The sequence below is a fragment of the Molothrus aeneus genome, chromosome Z, assembly GCF_037042795.1.
Source record: "Molothrus aeneus isolate 106 chromosome Z, BPBGC_Maene_1.0, whole genome shotgun sequence".
NCBI classification, from domain to species: Eukaryota; Metazoa; Chordata; class Aves; order Passeriformes; family Icteridae; genus Molothrus; species Molothrus aeneus.
Window position 1 is genome coordinate 57,297,976 of NC_089680.1, and position 21,543 is coordinate 57,319,518.

At 35.1% G+C, this 21,543-nt stretch overlaps 1 protein-coding gene across 1 annotated transcript in view; it reads left to right on the forward strand.

Annotated features, from left to right (window-relative positions):
• The window catches only part of RASA1 (RAS p21 protein activator 1), a 46,143-nt gene that overhangs the window by 21,245 nt on the left and 3,355 nt on the right, over nt 1–21,543 (forward strand). Inside the window, exons 10-22 of the mRNA XM_066569850.1 lie at nt 2,389–2,509; nt 4,569–4,725; nt 6,328–6,415; nt 8,514–8,591; nt 9,716–9,873; nt 10,161–10,237; nt 14,123–14,295; nt 14,511–14,670; nt 14,853–14,995; nt 15,749–15,864; nt 16,991–17,077; nt 19,412–19,479; nt 21,080–21,168. Of these exons, the coding sequence (XP_066425947.1) occupies nt 2,389–2,509; nt 4,569–4,725; nt 6,328–6,415; nt 8,514–8,591; nt 9,716–9,873; nt 10,161–10,237; nt 14,123–14,295; nt 14,511–14,670; nt 14,853–14,995; nt 15,749–15,864; nt 16,991–17,077; nt 19,412–19,479; nt 21,080–21,168 (1,515 nt within the window). The remainder of the gene's footprint in view (nt 1–2,388; nt 2,510–4,568; nt 4,726–6,327; nt 6,416–8,513; nt 8,592–9,715; nt 9,874–10,160; nt 10,238–14,122; nt 14,296–14,510; nt 14,671–14,852; nt 14,996–15,748; nt 15,865–16,990; nt 17,078–19,411; nt 19,480–21,079; nt 21,169–21,543) is intronic.

Sequence of the window (21,543 nt, forward strand, 5' to 3'; positions counted from 1 at the left end):
CCTATTCTTTTCTTTTTCTGTTCCCGAGCTTTCCTGTTTCAGTGGAAATCAGAAATTTGCTCTTCCTGTCCTCCCTAAAGAGAGTTGCCATCAATTCATACCCCTTTGTGGCATCTTTTTTATTAATATAAGAGCATTTCTTCTGTTCACCAAGCTAAGCACACCAGAATCTGATCCTGTCTCTTTGTAATGTTTTCATAGTTGCCTTGCTGCTACCAGTTTTGGTGTGAACTCAGCTTTCTTGAACATGTACCAGAACAATTTAGAGTAGTACCATGTTAGGGATAATTCCCTTTCTCTCTGGAAAGCACTTAAGGAAAACACATGTAATTTTCTGTGGTGGGTTGACCCTAGTGAGCTGCTAAGGACCTGCACCTTTGTTTGCTCATTCTCTATTCTTGGGGAATGGGGCAAAAGCAAAAAAACTGCTGGGTTAAGATAAATACTGTTTTATAAGCAAAGGAAAGGGTGATACAAAGGCAACACTCAGCACCTCTCACAAGTAGACTAATGCCCAGATGCTCTCTGAGACCTCCGTGTGCCCACACGCTTATTGCTGATCATGATGTTACATGACAGGGAATATCCCTCTAATAAATTGGCATCGTCTGTCCTGGCTATCTCTGTTCCCAGCGTATTGTCCAGCAAGCCATCTTACTGAGGAAGGGGGCAGAGAGGGAAATGGAGAAAGTCTTGAGGCTATGCAGGTACTGATCAACAAAAGCCAGGACACTGGTATGTTACCAATACCATTACAGTCACAAAACTAAAACATAGCACCTTCGGTGCTGCCATGGCACAAGCTAAGTCCATCCTTGTGGGACCAGTATCTTAGCATAGCCAACAGTTCACAGTCCAGTCCTCCAATGAATGACTCAGCTGTTCACATCTCATTTTCTGTCAGTATCAGCAGGTGTAACTGCTGTGTTTCACTAAGAGATACATTCCTTGTTATTGCAGTCTTTCCTATACTGCTAATTGTGTTGTGTCCTTGGTGCTTCGCCATTCTTTCCTGCTGTTAACTTCTGCTCAGTAATGTGCTTAGGTCAGAAAGCAAATAAGAATTCTGAGACTGCTCCTTGGAAAATCTAATTACTAACTTTCTTCATTTTTCCTCTTAATAATGGCAATAAGTCTTCATTTTAGGTTTTCACATATGTGAAACTTACAGTTTCGGTATTAATAAACTCTTTATTGACTCATTTTCCATGTGAGAGTACTTCAGATTCTTTTAACCTAGCCAGATGCACTTGTGACTTTATTTGAAAATTTAGTGCTCAGTGGTGCAGTTAATGTTCAGCTTCACCTTCCTTCCATGTAACACCATGCTCTATATTTCTGAGGGGGGAAAAATAATTTAAAAGTTTTGCATCATTTTAAAGTCAATCTGGTAGAATTCCTGTGTCTGATATGCTGTTTACTTAAAAGTATTTGCCACTAGATGTCTTCTTTTGCGCACTACTCCTTGTGCACTTATGTTAAAAACATTATCTTGATAGATAATCATTTTATGTTATGTTATCATTTCATAACATATGGATATAGCTTCCTTTGTAGGTCCTGTAATTCCTATTAATATTACCAAATTATTTTTCATCTTGCTATTGTTGTTTTGATCAAAATCATAATTCTTACAGATATATGCACAGGAAGCAAAGTAGAATATTATGTAAGAACCAGTTCATATGTCTCTTTTCATCTCAGCGATGTCCTTTATAGTCTTGCTTTTCTTGGTTGTTTTCATGACTAAAGAAATTTTGTTCATCAGCTTACTTAGTAAGGTCAGACCTGGCTCGGTCATATTTATTACTTGCATTTCTAGATACTACCATTTATTGTGTGAATTTATTTTTTTTCTATTTCCTGTTTCTTCCCTTCTCTTGTCCTGAATTCTGCTCAGTTGCAGCATGTGAGTTCTAAAGAGATTAGAACTAAAGGCACAGTCCTATGGGGGACTGTGCCACTTTGAGTCAGTTTTAATTATGATCTGCACCATTTTTGTTGCTTCAGAGTTTATCCATGATATGTCAGGCCTCTGAGCTTTGGTAGAAGACAGTGAGAAGCTAGATAAATCTTCAAAGACTGGCATAAATTTTAACACAGTGAAATCACAGTGAAACATGATGTTTTTTGTTTTTACATGGAAAAGACTTTCTTTGTAGAAGACTGTCTGTATTGAAAACCCCTGTTTTCTTTCAGTTTGGGAGATATGGAAAGAGTTATAGTACATTTCTAGCATGTGTATTGTATGAAAAATGAATGCTTTCGTAAAATGCATGAGAGAACAGTAGTAATGAGTTAGGTAGCATTCAGTAACATGATCCTGATTGCAGCTTCATAGTTGGCAATTTCTGAGCTTAAAGTATGTTTTTCTGACATGTTTTCTAGCACCAAGAACAAGTGCTTAATGATACAGTGGACGGAAAAGAAATCTACAATACAATTCGTCGGAAAACAAAGGATGCTTTTTATAAAAATATTGTCAAAAAAGGTTATCTTCTGAAAAAAAGTGAGTTATGTTTGCCTCTGTTATTTCTTTAAAGGAAGAGAAAAAGCAGATAAGGATCATAGAATCATGCAGTATCTTAAATTGTCTGGGAGTCATAAAGATCATGCGCAGGTCCACTGAAAACTAAACCACATGACTTAAGAGCATCATCTGGACACTCCTTAAACCCTGACAGGCTCTGAGCATTTCCTGCATACCCTTTTCTAAGGAACAGCCATCTCCTCAGTGAAGAACTTTTTCCTAATGTCTAATCTGAAATTTCCCTGCATCAATTTTGTTCCATTTCCTTGTACCCTATTGTTGGTCACTAGAGGGCAGAGATTAGCACCTTCTAGCTGAGTTTAATGAATTTAGTGGTACTAGAAAGAGCAAAATTGAAGTGGGCAAAAGGTTCTAGAAAGTGTGTAAGGAGTGTGAAGGATCTCTTTCCTTTGGTAGTAGATGAATAGAACAATGTGATACGTGAAATTACATGCAGTATGAAAATTTAGGTTGGCAGTTCTGAAAAAATCAGCACAGCACAAAAAGTAGGCATCCTTGTCAAAAGTAGCATTCAAAATCATGAAATGAAATATTTTCATAAAGTGCTTTTATTTAATATTGAACTCACTAAGCTCTAGCTGATAGAGGTTTGAAAGAGCTAGAATAGTATAAATCTGTACATTCACTGTAGAGAACAGCTGGTTTAATTTTGCTATTTCAAGTCAGGTTGTATGTTTTCAATCTTAAATTTAATATGCACAGTCTGCCATACAAAGGATGTAGTGACTTTTTAGGGTTCTAACGCTGACACAGCACAGCATACAGTAAGCACATTAAAAGCTGACAGCTTGACTTATTTCAGTGTAACCTTCAGTATTACCCTGAAGAATTTCCATTGAACAAGTCTTTGAAGTTTTGAGGAAGCTGGTCCCTTGCCGAGTGTTATATTTCTACTTTTTGGGAAAAATCAGCGTTAATGGACGCAGAAAAACGGTATCAATAACAAGATTTCTGCAAATGACAAGAAGGATAAGTTACAGGTGGTAATCTGGATAGTGACCAAATGCAAGAAAGAAGGTATGAGTTTACATGTAGCCTAATACAAGAGACATTAAAAAACCCCAAACCACCCCAAACTATACCTTCTGAACAGAAAAAGGGAAGCATCTCATTTGTTGAGAAGGTTTATTCTGAGAGGTGTAGAGAGATGCCATGAAATAAAGAATGAAATTGGAATGACTTGGAAAAATTAAGCTAAAAGAGGCAAATTAGAGTACTGTCTTGTAGAAGGATGCACATAGTGTGTATGGACTAAATGCAATAAAATCACTCTTCCACCTAGGAGTCATAGTATAATAAATGAGTGTTACATTTGTATTTTGAAAACAATTTTGCTACTAGTTTATTGAGGCCCCAGTGGATTTATGATGACTGAAGTGTGAAATAAAGGCTGAAAGTTTTTTTCTAAATGGTACTCTGATTTAAGCATTAATTTGTTGCAGAATGCTCCTAATCCATTGTAATTCAAAGAACCTTTCTCTGCAGCAAGTGGAACCAGCCAAATTCTTACATATGGTTGTGCTTGCAGGTTGATTCTGATTTAAGTTTGCATATAAAATATTTCCATTTCTGTTCTTCAGCTATATATTTTAAGGTATTGTAATGCAATCAATGGTCAGAGTTTAGGAGCAACTTTCTAATGTTGAGAGTCCATTTCTTAAAAAAAAATCTAATTAATGGGGTCCACATTGTCACTATTTGCAATCTGTATAGATAGAGAGGAGCTCATTGTTGGGGCAACTCATATGCACTTTCATAATGTTGTTGAAAGCACTGAGGATGTTTGAAGAATCTTTTGCCACTCTACCTGCATCTGTGAAGAGGATCTGGTTTTAGTCACGTGTTGTATAAAACGGAATGCATATACTGATGTTATAACTCAAGTGTGATTATCTGTACATTGTTCTTCTCTTTGGAATTTGACAGAAGCTTTGCTGCCCTCTTCTGTTTTCTTAATTTACAAAATTTATGTGTTGTTTTAGACAGCATTATAACAATTTGCTTGATTCTTGTGCAGGTAAAGGAAAGAGATGGAAAAACTTGTACTTTATATTAGAGGGAAATGATGCCCAGCTTATTTATTTTGAAAGTGAAAAACGAGCCACAAAACCCAAAGGACTAATAGACCTTAGTGTGTGTTCTGTCTATGGAGTACATGACAGTTTATTTGGCAGGTAGGACATTGGGGTTTTTTTATCCTATTGCACCAAGAGTTAGTAAGATAAAGAATTTTTGTAAATTCTAAAAGTTCTACATTATTTTGGTATTTGAAAGCTAACTTGGTTAGAGGTCTGTAGGTTCTTTTCTGTTTAAAAACAAGTACTTTGTTTGTATTATACTAGTTCATCTAAGTAAACATCCTCAAAGATTGTTTTTGCACGATTACTATACCCAGAGTTACTTACACATGAAATCTTACTTACTGTAATATTTTGATATTCAAAATATGCTGACCACAGGTGATTATCAACAAGAAAGTTGAGAATCAGAAGTCTTTAGATATCACTAGAAATTAAGAAGAGCATTTATGTATTTTTTCATTGGTAGTTACAAAAACAACTCCACTGGCCTGTATTTTATAGAATTTAATAGAAGAAATAACTATATTTACTTATATAATAAGTGAAAGAAGTTAGAAATTCTGGCTATCCTACAGGTCTTAATATTTATTAAAAAATTACATGTAGACACTTCTAGTTACTTTGTGAAAAAACTAGAGACAAATATTTAACATTAGTGGCATTTCTTGATCTACAAAGACTGATGTTTTGCTCTGTCTGTTTGTGGGTTTTTAAATCTTTATAATAATTTTGAAAAAGACTCCAACATCTATCTACTGGAATGAGGAGCCCAGATACAGATAAAGATTATTTACAAAATGCCGAAATGTTCCCTGTATAGTTGACAATTAAGCATGAAGCTTTGGTATATATTGTAATCAATAAACATTTTGTTTCTTTCTCTTAAACAGATTTTAAGAAACCCTGTATTGTGGGTTGGAGCAAAGTTGGGTGCTAGGTGGTACTTAGAGGTGTGTAGGAAGACATGCATGGTTGCAGCAGCTAGGAAGCTGTTAGTGAGGAACTGCAGCTGAGACAGAGTTCCTCCTGCACTTTAAGTAGTTTATAAAAGACTGTCTCTGCCCTTTTCTCAGAAGTACAGTGAAGGCTGTACTTCTGCAACATTTAAGGTTGTAGAGGTTTGTGTCACATACACTCAAGTGTTTTGTGTATGATCTAGTACACATCTTACTGATCATAAGAGCTGTGGGACACATTCATATAGGGGATTCCTTCGGTTAATACTGTTTCTTGAAAGAAAAATCCTTTATGTATGATTAACTGGTTGTGAAAAAATGCTGAACTTGCACTGCTTTTAAACTCTCTAGGAATAGAGAGTTGACAAGTGTTTTGAGATGGCTGGTTTTTTGCCTTAACTGTAAGCCAGCATAGATGCCTGTTCAGTACACACCATTCTAAAAATATGTCAGTGTTCTGAAGCAGGTTGCATGTACTGTAGTTTTCTTAAAATGACACAATACGTTCAAAACCAAAATGCAGTTTTTGGAGATCTGATAAATCTTGTTGGAAGTCTTTCCATTTGTGATGGTAACATGTAGATGAACAAACATTGATGCAGTTATCCAATGCACCTTACAGACAAACAGGAGAAATCAGTTACTTCAGTGTAAACTTTGTGAAGGTGTCTGTTAATATGTGAAGATTAATTAAACTTAATTTTTGTTGTTTTTTTTTAATTTTTTTTTTATTTTTAAGGCCAAACTGTTTTCAGATAGTAGTTCAGCACTTTAGTGAAGAGCATTACATCTTTTACTTTGCAGGCGAAACTCCAGAACAAGCACAGGTGAGAGCTTTTATTTGCTAAGTGTAAAAAAAGTAACTTTAAATCTTGTGTTGTTCGGTGATGTTGCCTTTCTGAAGCAGGAAGCAAATACATCACAAATATTTAGTGGTTACATAGTAGGTGTTAAAATGAACTGGGAGCAGATCTCTGAGGGGGACAGTTGGTGCTGAAAATCCAGCACCTGTATTACCTGTTCCTTCAGGGTTTTAGTTTTGACAAATTCCAGTCAGGCCCCATGCGCAGAACTTCCATTACTTTCTGTTACCTGTTTCTGGAGAACGTACATGGTTTTTGACATAGTTCAGTTCAGAAGAAAAAATTTACTGTCCAGGTCTTTTCCATGCTATAAAACACAGCACAGTAAGTTAGAGTTGTACTTCAGAGTGAAATAAATAAAATGCTAATGCATGTATGTGTGACCAAAGTGCATAGAACTGTCATTTCCAGTTATTTGCCGTGTATATAAAGTGGTAGTCATGCATAGTCTTTGGCCCTGATGGTGCAAAGTGTAAGATTTTCTGGGTTTATATGGTATCTTTAGTTACTAGCTCTCTTAACAGTTATGTTCACTGATTAAGAGTTGTAGGATAGAAGCTTACTTTGGAGAAATGATTTTACCAGTAGATTGTATCTAAAATGATAGAGTGTTCTTGTTTAAGTTTTAAGCTCTGCAAGTTCACAGCTCTGATGTATACATTGCATTAGAAGTTAAGCTTTGCATTTGATGTTATTTGAATGGCATGAAAGCTTTTTAGAGTGCTCATAACAGACTGCATTCACCAGAGCATGAAGTCCATATAGTATTTTTTGTTTTCTGTATATAAAGGAAAGCACAGATTTTCTTTTTAAATTAATGCCAATTATTAAAAATTGTTAATGCAAATTGTTAAATTTGGAGAGATGACATAAGAATTATATAGTAGAATTCATCATACAACTGTCAGTGTATTGACTTTAGGAAGCAGTATGCTGTATCATAATTGAGAATATATAAATTAAATTTCCATGCTCCTTAATTTTTGTCATATCTGTAAAATCTTTTGTTTTCTAAAAAGTAAAATAATTAAGAATGTGTAGAAGATAGAATGTCCTGTTTTGTTTCCTGAACATTTGGTTTAATTTGGTTTTGAAACTACTTAACAAGTTGCTCACTGTGTTTATACAGAACACAGTTGTTTCAGATTTCTTTATAATATGGCTTTGGCCCAGAAAAGTTTACAAAGAGTTTACAAAGCTGAGAAAACTCAGCTTTCTTTACTTTCTATCATTTCATAGAAAAATAGAAACTTGGTGGAGTGTAGCTGAAAGCTTTTCCTTGGAAGGATTTGAAAGCTGAAGCCTAGCTCACAAAACTAAGAATAGATGCAGTATGTATCTCTGTATTTTTAAGATGTGGAAGATGCTGTGAAGAATGAGTGAAGCAGTGTTATGGGGATTTTAATTACATTGTTAAATTGTACTTTGAGAGTAGATAGCATATCTTTGAGATACTGACTGAAGAGAAGACTGTTGGTCAAAACCTAAATTTTGGTGCTTTGCAAGAAATGTACAGGATTTAATGGTTGGGAAGACAGTAACTAGTGAATGAGGCTATAATACATCTTCCACCTTCTGAAGACAAGCTGGAGAATATATGCTCTATATTTCTCTGTTAATTGTTCAGTCTTTATTTGAAGTATGCAGTGTTATGATTGCCATATGGGACTACTGGAGAGAATAATCAGACCAATTTGTCTTGTTAAATGCAATTTTCTCAGAAGCAAACAACTTTTTCTTAATTTTATATACAATTTGCAATTTCTTGTAGTATCACTACACTGGAAAATTGGCAAAGGTTACACTGTATATCCATTAGTAATGCTTGATAATACTGAAAGAGAAAATGGTTCATATTTGCAAATTCTTTATGAGGTTTTGCTTAGTAATGATAATAAATTTGCTTTAATATTCAGACTTTTGTACTGTGGAATTAGAGAAAACTTAGGTTTTGCCAAGCTAAAGGGAAAATTCAGATACTTTTTACACATATGTCTGTTCCACTGCAAGAAGCTGTATCTGACTTGGTTTCATCACATTTTTCTGCATCCTTCTCTCTTAGGACTGGATGAAAGCTCTGCAGGTGTTTTGCAGTTTAAGAAAATCCAGTCCAGGAGCATCAAATAAACGTCTGCGTCAGGTGAAGCTGATATTGTGGGGTTGGAGGTGCATGTGGAGGAGTATTGTGCCTCCTCTGTGCAAAATTATATTAATAAGTCACAGAATTTTTCCTTTCAACAGTAGCAAATCCTAAATAAAAGTCTAAAGAAGTCAGCAGCTTTTCGAATATGCCTCACATGGGAAAATTAAGAAATTCATACTACATGTCAACAAAAAATGTGAAATAAATTTATATTACACATACATAAAATACCCATTATTTACATTTTAGTTACATGTAAATACATGTTATTTAGCTAATGATACTCATTTTATGTAACAAATACATGCTGAGCCAAGCTTGTGTCTTACATGCCAGAATTTCTTCAGAGAGAGAGGGTAATCAGTCTTAAATAGCTATGTCTGTAATGATTGGAGAATAACAGGGAAATACTTTAAGATTTTCTGATATGATTTAATCTGAGGAACATTGAATGTAGTTACTTGTTTCAGGCAGTAGAGAATATAATAAAATGGTGAATAAAAAGTAATAAACCACAACTGTTTGGTTGTGAACATTAAAGAAATTTGGATACTTCTAAATAAGTGAACTTAATTAGGTGAATTTACAGATAAAGTGACAGGTGCAGTTGGGAGCTTCAGGGTGCAAAAGCCAAACAAAAAGGGAATTCTTTTCTTCAAAAAGCGAAGACAGTGTTTATCTGCATAGAAGAATACAATGTAATGTGTTGCTCAAGAGAATTTCTGTTGGGAAAGCACCAAACAATAAACCACTGTATTTGGAATTGTTCATGGTTCTTACTCAAAGTGCCAGTCTTCCATTTCAGTAAATTTTCTGTGTCTGGAAAAGTTGTTATTTGCAAATCCTAATGCCTCAAAAATGATTTTAAAATAAAACTCCAAGATGCCTTAAAAACATGGGTCTGGATATTTGTTTTCACTAGTTATTTGAGTTACTCTTACTTTGTTCCTTGTGCTTCTTAAAATGTTCCGATACATTTGGTCTTTACTGTTCTAATAAGGAGTTTGGTATTCAGTATTCACATTAAGCCTCTGCATAGAAGGCTTAATAAAAAGGCTAAATAATTCATTAATGTGCTTTGTATTTTAGCAACAAAAAAATAAATAGTTTTTTTTTTTCAGGTCAGCAGTCTCATTTTGCATGTAGAAGAAGCTCATACACTTCCAGTAAAGCATTTTACAAATCCATATTGTAACATCTACCTGAACAGTGTCCAGGTAGCAAAAACACACATCAGGGAAGGACAGAACCCTGTGTGGTCTGAGGAATTTGTCTTTGAGTAAGTTTTAATTATCTTGAATTAGTGAATTTCACTTTCAGTTTGTGTTGGATTTAAGATTCTTAACACTTGTTTATAGTTTTACAGTATTTTAAAAAATACTGTATATGTGCTTATACAGCAGCAACCTTTCAGACAAATTCTGCATAGGCAGAAATTTCTGTAGGCACCTATCTTTGCTCATATAAGTCACTGATAATGATAACTGGGGATTGAAATGAAATTAGGAAAAGCTTAAATGCCAGCCATGTATAGTATTAATTGAAGCTCTCTCTCTTTTCTCCTAGTGATCTTTCATCTGATATTAATAGATTTGAGATAAGTCTTAGTAACAAAACAAAGAAAAGTAAAGATCCAGATATATGTAAGTATTTTTCTGTAAAAGATGCTTATACATTACAACAATGGATACTTTGAGTGGTTATTATTGCTTTTGTTAAGGGTTGTCACAAGAGAATTAAGTAGGTTTTTATGCTCACCATACTGCCTGTGTATGTTTTTGATGTCTGGTACTGGCTTTCCATTAATGTTTTTATAATGTGAACTTTCACTGATTTTAGTCATAAAATGCACTATACTCTAGTCCTGTATGTCTGACATAGCTCTGCTGCTATGGTAACTACTGCTACATAATGAATCTGCTTATCAAAAAGCAAGAGCAAAGAGAAATTTTCTTTATTAGTCTGCTCCATAAAATGTTAAGTTCCATGGAATCTGACTACATGGAATTTCTTTTCAGGTTTTTGATTACTCCCTGTGAGACAAGGAAAGATGCAATTCTTTATTAAAAAAATAATCTTGGCAGTCTCTGAAGAAACCTTTCCTTTTTTTCTTTCCATTTTACCTCATCTGTTTTCTTCCCTTATTACCACACTTCGGCTTAAATCTGAAGTTATCTTAGTATCACTTTGAATGGAAAAGGATCTGTATTTTCTTCTCCTCGTGTTAGCCAGATAGGTGCTTCTTTAATGTAGCTTTCTGTTCCAGTAAAAAAGGAAGAGTGTTAATTTGAAGCTGTTAGGTAGAAATTTTTTTTAAGGTCAGGTCTCTTCCCACACAATAATTTTAGGTTTCTTTTTCTTTTTTTGTAGTTCCGCCCCCTCCCCCCATGTATCTTGTTTCCCAATATACTTCTTTTGGGGCAGCTTCGGCCCTGTGCCCCCTTTTTGCTCCTTGCAGGGCAGGATGGCTCTCCCTGTCCTCTTCAAATTTGTTCCAGGATTTTTTTTCCATTATGTTCCAAGCTGTCTGTTCCAAGGCAGTCAGAGTATATATAGTCTAGTGCAATTGTTTTCACTTTGCATATATTGTGTTACTGGTCTGTAACTTACACCAGTGCTAATTTACTGATTTTTGGTTTTCTGGGGTTTATTAAGATCTGTAGGGAAACCTTAGCCAAAGTAGCTATTTACAACTCATTTTGCATGGTCTTGCAGAACCTGATTCAATTTCAGATCTCTTTCTCCTTCTCTCACTAGAAAAGTTTCTGCATAGCAGGAGGAATAAAGATACATTCTCTCTGACAGACTAAGGAGCTATAAATGCAGTTGTGAACTTGGTCTGGAATTCATTTGAGCTGGAGAGCTGATTACCTATCTAAGCCTTGGTTAGGAAAAGAATCTTAAAAGGGTAGTTCTCGAGAGGGATACTTCAGTAGTTTCTTTGAAAGTATTTTTGTAGTTTCCTTCTTTCTGTCCAGATTAAGGAGATGCTGTTAGTTTTGTGCATTCAGGTGATGGAAGGCTTCGTGTTCTAGGTCAGGGGCAGGATTGGCTGAATTTCTTTACTGCAGTTATCTACACTGTTACAGCATAAGCATAATCCAGTATAACACTTTCATTTTGATATAAATATTACACTAAGTGAACTTGAATGAACATACACCTCTGCTTACATCCTGAGCCCTATGAAGTATGTGAAGTTCATTGTGGTAAAATGAGTTAAACCACATTTTCTCTGACATACATTGTGTTGCACTGCCAGAAAAAACCTGTAACTCTTCAAAAGCAAAACTCTTCAAAAAACTGGTTCCTTTCCTTAACCAACCATCTTTCCTTTCCTTTTCAGCCACAGATGTTACCTGTGGAATGCTATGAAGTGGCAGTCCTGTACAGCTGATGCTATTCATCTTGCCAGTTATTAATTGGGTTAACTCACCTTTTCTTCTTGCTTTTTCTTCCATGTAATGCAGATTAAAGGTCCAAAATGTAATTCTTGGATTCACTGCTTTGTTCTTTTATTGTAACACACAAAACCTAAATATCAAATAACACATGAATGAAGGCTACCTTTTCAGTGTTTTAAAATATTTCCTGAGTTTTCAGGTCTTTACATTGAAGTTTGTCTATTATGAATGTTCCGTCATTACTTTGGAGTTTTTTAAGCATTCCACATAGTCAAAAATTATACTAAACAGTTCAGCATCAATTGCATCATTTATATTAACTTTTTTTTCTGTTTCTCTAACTGTAAATTACTTAAGGACTTACTCAAATAAATATGCAATATGGCTTGAAAAATCCAAAGTCCTAGAATTTATTAGTAGACTTTCATCTATTACTATTGACAGTTGAATTAGTAGGTTTCAAAGGACAATACCATAAGGTGTTGAACTGGAGATTCTGGTTTGGTTTTGCACTACGGTGGTTAATTTCAAATTAATTCATGTTGAGTAGAAATCTCTTACTGAAAGGAGCCTACCAATTCAATGTAACATTATAAGCAGGAAGAAAGTCTTCCTACTTCAAAGTAATTCAATATAAATTTTAATAACTATTCTGCAGTCCTTGTACAGAGATGTAGTATGATTTGTTTTTAAATCAAAGTCAAGTCATATTATTTATATTATAGCTATGAAGTGCTACAATAACCACAGGGAAAAACTAAATCATCAGTTTATTCTAGTAGTTCATTCACCATTTGTCTCACTGTGGTACATGTGCTTTATATGTGCAAGCAAATAAGAAGAAGAGCACATTGCTTAGTTGTGGATACTGAACTTTGATGCCAGGGAGAAGTATGATAAGAAAGTAAATTTATTATGTAGTCTAATGACATTCCATCCACACTGGTGATAAGTAGCAGGTGGTGATGGATTGTTTTTCATGCTGACTGATATAAATGCATGAACTTTTATTAGTTCATCAGCTCCAGAGAATATGAAATAGGCAGCAGGATTGTCCTGAATGAGGCATTATAAATCTACTATAAATATATATATCTACTTCTGTTCCAGTATTAAATATTATCCTATTATGTATTGCAACATTGGGACAATGAGAAATCTGCTGGAACTGTGGACAATTTCTGCAAGGCAGATTTGTGTACTGGCTTTGCAGAAATGTAAAAAAAAAAAAGCTCTTGGTTTTATGGAAGTAAAAGCAAATACCTTCTCAAAGAGAAGGTGTTTGACTGAGAGGGGCAGACTGGTAGGCTAAATGTAAAATTAATTGTGGACTCCTCTTGGAGCATGGTGAGTGTTTCAGAGGCACATTGTTGCCTCTGAAAGTGCCTGGCCCTTTCTTTGTGGGGAAAACCCCTCCACTAGGGAGCAAGTTCCTGCTCTTGATGGGCCTGTGTTCCCTCCCAGCTGCTGTAGCTGGCTAACCAGCTGCTGCACCAGACTTCAGCTGCAGTGCAGGTCATTGCTTGGCAATTTTAGCGTAGCATCATCACCAGTTAATGATTTGGCTATTCTTGAGCTGACTTTCATTATCTAGTCAGCAAGTGCTTGGGAACACTTTTTTTAACCTAATAGGCATAAACTGTTACTTAGACTAGAGTTATAAAAGTAACACATATGTCTGTGTTTGGGAATACTGTAGTAGCACTCTTAATCATAAACAGGAGCAGATCCTGATCATGGTGTCAGTGTAAGGCTGGAAAGAGGGTAGTGAACTCTAAAGTTTTAATCTGTATTTTAGTTTCTGTTTCCTGGATTTGCATCCTACTTAGTTGGGTGTTACAAGGAAAGCCATGTCAATATTCATGTGGCATTTTTGAATTTATATGTATACATTCTTTACAGATGCCATATATTTTTTCTTCAGTTTACAGGACACTGTGAAGCCATTGAAGAGAGAATGAATCCATTAATAAATATATTGATAAAAAACTTTTTGTTTACTCTTGCTGGTATTTTTTTCCTGAAATAAGATGATATGTTAAAAATAAAACCATTTTTTATTTAATAGTAGCATTTATTTTGGTGGAGATAACGTACCTGAACAACGCATTTTTTTCCTTTAAGTGTTCATGCGTTGCCAGTTAAGCCGATTACAAAAAGGACATGCGACAGATGAGTGGTTTCAACTCAGTTCCTATGTACCATTAAAGGGTATTGAGCCAGGATCTTTGCGTGTTCGAGCGCGATATTCCATGGAGAAGATCATGCCAGAAGAAGAATACAATGAGTTTAAAGAGGTATGAACTTAAATTTAACCATCCATTTATCTGGTTTATCTGTCAAAATGAATACTTTTCAGTAGTTGAGAGGGATCTCAGTAACACTGGTTGCTGTAAATCAAATAATATTTTTAAGTGACAGCTATATATATATCTATATATATTTTTTTTTTTCCAAAACTGTTATATGTAAGGAGAAGTTTCTGAATATTTTAAATTTGTTTTTCTTTCAGCTTATACTCCAGAAAGAACTTCATGTAGTCTATGCCTTATCACATGTTTGTGGACAGGATAGAACACTGTTGGCTGGCATTTTACTGAAGATTTTTCTTCATGAAAAGCTTGAGTCCTTGTTGTTACGAACACTAAATGACAGGGAGATAAGCATGGAAGGTACTGCACTAAATCCCACAAAAGTTTACTGGAATTCTGGACAGGTGGAGAGGAAAGGGTTGGGGTGCTATCTTTTTTTTCTCCTCCTTTAGTTGCAGCTTATGTCAAAGAGTAGCCATGTTCTTCCTCTCTTTTTCATGTCTCCTTTTTTCAGTTTTTCTCTTTCCAATTTCTTTTTTCAGATGAAGCTACTACCTTGTTCCGTGCCACCACTTTAGCAAGCACACTTATGGAACAGTATATGAAAGCCACAGCAACAAGTTTCGTTCATCATGCGCTGAAAGACTCCATATTAAAGATCATGGAGAGCAAGCAGTCCTGTGAGGTGATACCTTAAACTGTGTTTTTAAACATTTTGGTTTGTTGACCCAATCATCCACTGGTTATTAACTGTTGTTTACATTAAATATTAGTTGGAGAGACATTTAATAATTGTTTTAGAACTAGACATTTTTACATCAGAAATACAGGAACTGAATTAATTAAGAGATGTTTTTACATTTTTTTCCTGGATTTTGGCTTCAAACATTATTCATAGTAAAACTTACTAAGTTTTATAATCAAAATTTATTTTAATTTATTTTAATTATTTAGCAGGCATTCTGCAGCTGTTACTGAATGTCCTAATCTAGGTAACTCTTGTTGAACTCAAGGTATTGTAGAAATCAAGATCTGAACTTCTGTTTTAATAGTAAAATTCCATATTGAATGTTTGTTACTCATTCCGAAACTCTTCTAAAAATGACCCTCCTAACTCCTGTTTTTCACTTTAACTTCATTGTGGAAAAGATGGGAGTTATCAGAAAATTGGATTGAGAGAGACAAAAAGTCACTCAGATGAAAAAATGGTGAATATCCGAGCTGATAAAAGCCACATATATATATTAGAACTTAAAACTGTTGCTTCGCATTCCCTGACAACTTATTGAAACATGATTGATTTCTGTAAGAGACTTGTATGACTGCAGAATATTTCATTTACTTTGAAACAGTACTCAGTGTGTAATATTCAGAAACTATATATATATATATATATGGTTCTAGATACAAGAATAAACATGTTCTTTTTCTGTTTTAGTTAAATCCCTCGAAGTTAGAAAAAAATGAAGATGTAAACACTAATTTGGCACATCTGCTCAGTATACTTTCAGAATTGGTGGAGAAGATATTCATGGCTGCAGAGATACTCCCCCCGTAAGTTTGCACTTTTCTGTTCAGATTTATATTTGAAAATTTGTGTTTCCATGAATAACATTGTACATTAAAATTATGTTCTTACTGATTTATCTTAATGTTGCTGTACAGAAACAGAGAAAAATTGATGGGGAAAGTAAACTTCTGGCAATTAATAGTGTTTTACAAAAGCCTCTGGCTGGCACATTTGGTTTTCTTTTAAAGGAGAAGCTACAAGACTTGAGATCAGGGACAAAATAGTAATAAAATAATTAATCTCATATTTTTACAAATAGGTAGGAAGACAGTGGTAGTTAGCAGACAGTGATGTCTATTTGTTAGTCTTCCTCCTCTGAGAAAGAGATGGAATTACTAACAGCATATTAGTGACACCATTCTATGCCTCTTTTTGTCTGCTAGGGAAATGCAGAGGCTATTTCTCTCCCGCTTCTTTTAATTGATAAAGTAACTTGTTTTCACACCTCAGATTTGAATCATCTAATATAAAGTGGATAATACAGAGTTTCCTTTCATAGTGTCATTAGCTTTTAAAGTATATGAAACCCTCAATTTTGAGTCATTGGAGTAGCATGGAATTTTCTTTTGTGTTAGTGCTGGCAAGGTTAGCATTGAAAATTGCAGTCCTTTTACGTATATGATGGAATGATCAGCATTTTCTGAAATACACCACAATTGTCCTTTTATTTTTTTCTTTCATGGGAGAGAACTATTGCTGTGGTGCTTAACTTTCTTTTTTCACTGTATGTCATGTATGGAAAGAAAAGCTTTTGTTTAGTTAAGAGAGAAACGAAAAGAAAAATCAACCATCAAAGTGGTCTTTTTTCAAAACGGGAATACTACTTAAGTAAACAGTTACAAAACATTTAATGCACATCTGAATGATCACAGAATAGTTTTTCCTTGTCATTTATAAATTTACTTTTTAAAACAACTTTTAAAATAGAATTCTCTTAAATTTGTTAACTTCAACTAAGAGTTTATTTATAATTTAAAGATTTGCCTGAGTTATTAATATAAAGTTGATAATAGTTCTGCATCAAGTAGGAGGTTGGTCTAGATCCTTTCCTACCAGCTTTTTTGATTCTGTAAGTTTAATGGAAGGAGTAATTGGCTAATATTTCTGCAGGACATTGAGATATATTTATGGGTGCCTACAGAAGTCTGTTCAAAACAAATGGCCAGCTAATACTACCATGAGAACCAGGGTTGTTAGGTAAGTTACTTGTCAACCTTATTCTGGAAATATTTCTTTGAAGCCTTGTTGGAGACATACTTCAGTATGCTTATCTATGTTTATTTCAGTGACAAAACTGTATGAACTTACACAGGTACTGCAGTGTTTAAGATATTTATGATGATGAAGCACAATGTCCCAGTTAAAGATTGAGCTTGCTGGATTCTTTGTCTTGTTCTTAGAGCCTTGCCAATATAAAATGATATAGTATAGAGGTCAGTATAGCTTTACTTAATGGTTTTAACTTTGAATTTACAGTACTACAGCCTAATCATGTTGAAATATTCTGGAGCTCCTCTGAAAATGCTGCTGGAGGTTACAGAACCTGGCTCTTCTGAACTCAAACCAGCCACCAAAACTCCAGTCTACATTACTAAACCAGCACAATACAAAACTAACTCTAACTCTGTTCATTGCCAGGGCAGGTGAAACAAAAACCTTTCACAAAGCTGCGGTCTTGACACTTTTTTTTCTAAATGTGGCAGGGATTTTAAGGGTATTGGAGCCTCAGCTTTTCTTTTTTTGGTGTCAGGCAGTTGTATGGTTAGCAGAGGTTAATCTCCCATGGAGGGATCTTTCAGAGTATTTGTCTTTGGCTTGTATTTATCATTTTGACACCAGAAGTTTTATGTGTTTCATTCTGTGAAGCGGCATTGCCTTCAAATGGAGACTGCTCCTACTTGAGAGCTTCTTTTACTCTGAGGGGCTAAGCTGCTGGAGGGCTGTAAAGGTCAGTAGTGAATTCCCTATCTCTGGCTGTTCCTCCCCAGTTCCAAAGAGGACCATGTGGCTTTCCTTAGTGAACACGCAGCTCACTTTCAGAGTTTTCCCAGTAGTCTCCACTGGATGCTAAAAATATTTTATCACTTGCTTTTGTGGTGTTCCATTTTCAGAAGTGGATACTAGAGATTTCTCTTTGGAGTGCAGTTTTCACAGCCTTCAGTGATGTTTATTACCTTCCATTGTGCTATTTTTGGTTTAAGAATGATTCAATATTCAGAGCCAGATGGACAGTTTTTGATATCTGGGTATCTCTTCTCTATTGTATCAGTCATAATGTGCTACCATTTCTCTCTGGTTTAAAACTCCATTATAGATATTTGCTCATTCATAATTTAGGCAGGTTGACAAAGGTAAGGAATATCAGATCTTCCCTATCAGCAGGGTCTCTGCTAGATGTGTACCTTGCTGGCCTTCAATTTTGGGCACTTCTAAAAGAGTGACTGGTGTATGTGCCAAGACTTCAAAATTAATTACTGACTTGTAGCTTTGAATTCTCACCACAAAAATTATTTTAGCGTTACCTCTGGCCAAGAACTGTTTTCTTACCAGCCCATAACTTGTATTTCTTAGAGATAAGATACATGTATAACAGAACATACTAGGTATCTTGGACTTATAGAAGGTGCATCAACGTCACTATATTTGTCTCTTTAAAGAAATGTGGACTAACTGTGTACTTTACAACAGGCAAAGTTCCCTTCCTCCTTTCATTACAAGTCAGGCTCTGGTATTGCTGTGGTGAAATCCAGCCTGCTGGTGGTGTCCAAGGATAAAATTACAGATATTTTAGATTGATTTAATTGGTCTGTATGTCACTTCATTATACAACAATTAGCTGGAGTTGAGGTTAATGTGAGTGGTGATTTTTACTTCTGGTATTAACAGGAAAATAGATTTTTCTCATGCTGCTGAAGCCTATTCTGGGTTCCTGCTGAATGAATTCCTAGTTCTGCAGTTAGAACAGAGCACTCTTTTTCCAGCTTTTAAAATGGCAGCAATTCTTTCATGGTGGCAAGCAGCAGATCCTTCATTTTTCTACTGAAGTGTAGATCATCAGGATAATGGATCAGCTGAAGCTGACCTAAAGGTGTGTTCTGCCAAGAGATATCTTTTTGCTCGTCCACTCCTGTTCTCGAGCTTACAGTGGCTTGGGGAAGTGGCTGGCTGTGAGATGGATGGAGTAATAGACAGTGGAGAAATTTTTGGGAGGTCAGAGACCAAGGGTGGCTCCTTTTTGAGACAAGCATGGTCAGGGATTGGCTTCATAATTACTTGGCAATTAATTTTCTCCTACATGATTAAACAGTTCATTCACCTTTACTGGGAAATCAATGTGCCTCCTCTTTGAGATTTCATTGCCATTCGTAGAATCATTGCATGATTATCTTGATTTATATTTTTACATAGCACAGGCTAGTTTCTTGGTGTTTGTCTCAACAAGATCCCACATTATCTTTATTCCTGAAAGACTACACAATTTCTTGTATTTTCTAATGGTTTTGAACAAAATACAATTTTATTTCATTTCAGTGGCTTTGTTTTTCTTCGACTGATTTGTCCTGCTATCCTGAATCCAAGGATGTTTAATATCATCTCAGGTGACTATGTGCTTCAGATCAAATCTATACTTTATGCAGCAAGAGACATGAAATCACTGTAGTATCTAATGTAGCAAAATAGGAAGTTTTTTTGAATGCTGTGTTTCAAGTCAAGTTATCCGCATCATTTGGCTAACTTCTTAGGGTATAGGCTTTTCACCCTCAAAGGCTTGATTGCAGATACCCCCAGTATAATTTAAAGTCCAAAAAAACATCTACTGTGATACTTAATAATAAAATTTTGAGTCAAGTCTGGCAATGTTTAATGTATTTTAGCACTGTGAAAAATGTAACTATGGGAACTTCAGACATCACTTTCAATACAGTGCAATGCCAGAGTTAATAGCTGAATGCAGTGGTATTTCTGAAATGTACAAGATTTATAAAGTTGGTTTGTGTGTCTACAGAGCTTGGAATACATTTGTGCACCTAGAAAATTTTTCTTGAATAATTTGAATGTTCTGCTTAGATGGCTTCCAGCCATTAAATACAGTAGATCTTAGATATAGAATCTTAAAAATGAGAAAGGGATGGCCTTCAGAAAGGCTGAAAAATAGGAAATATAGGAGAAAATTAAAAAATCTGGTTCAGAAGATCTTTTTTCGTTATTCAGAGACAGTTTTTAAGACAATGTGGCTTGTTTTCTTATCATAGTCTTTAAACTACTGATTGAGAAGGATTGTGTCAAACAAAGTTCCTTTCTCTCACAGAGTAATAATTTCTGTACACACTTTGGAGAAAGCATTTGCGAAACATGGCCTGGAACAAATGCTAATTTCTTTGGCATTTTATTATCTTTGGGTGGTTTGCAAGTTAGGTACTCTCCTAACTTGGGTTGCCCTGTGACTGCAGGTGTAAAGAACTACTTAAAAATTTTGAGTAATGCCTTTTGAGCTTGTCCATTAAATCCTGCTGAGTTACCTCCAGCTAGTATTCTCGACTGCTGTTAAGGGAAACTTACAGACCATATAACCCTAAAACCCTGGCAGTGGAATGTGTTCAACCAGGCCATTTACCTTAACTGGAGAGAAAAGTAATTTTCTTGGTAACATCACTTGTTGGAAAAATTCCGACTTCAGTGGTTAAAGTGAAGTGTTTATAGTTGCAGTCATTACAGACTGGAGTTTCATGGAAATACAGGCTATGATTGCATGTAACATTCACTTTGTTTTCCTGCTGCCAGTAACTTGTCAGTGCCTACTTAAGTGGGATGTGGGTTTAAGCAGATAAGAAAAATGTAAACTTTCTTTTTTTTTTTAATTTCAAAGGTAAATGTTTTAACAAGTTTCAACAAAACTCAAGTTTTGAGCAAATGGTTATCATTTCACCTAACTCTTAGTAACATTTAGTTAGGTCATGTTTTTATTTTGCCTTCTTGGTCTGTGCTACTATTACAGAAAATAAGATTATCAGATTAAGATGGCTTTTGGACATTACAAAAGCAATATATTTTACTTTACCAAATGATATCTTTCACATGCAGTTGTTTTATATTTAAAAAATCAATAAAAATATGAATGGGAAAAGAATTTATTTTCATGTGACTGCTGTTAATTTTAAATCTAATGGCCAGTGACTCTCTACTGTGCATTCCTGCCAGATTCTCCTTCCCCCACTGCTGCAAGAACACTGACGCTGGTCGCCAAGTCTGTGCAGAATTTAGCAAATCTGGTTGAATTTGGAGCTAAGGTGAATATAATTTTACATACAGAGAACAACCTACAGAGAACTGTGCTTCCAGTACACCTTTCATATGTTCCTGTTCAAAGCATGCAAAAAATTTGTTGCGATTTTCTCATGCAGAACCTATGACTTCCTCTTCCTTTACTTTGACCGTGCATTTATCACTTGATAGATTGGTGTTTTCTGTGGTAGAGCACTTCAAAGCTGTCCTGTTTATACTATCATACTGCTAGACATAATGAAAACTGTAAGTGAAGTGTACTTATTGCACTAATAAGCCCAAGCTTTCAATGAAGTTTCTATTAAAACACTAAGAGAATGCCAGCAGTGACTGGTATCAATTTCCAGGCTGAAATGTTGCTAAAAGTACATCTGTTGACT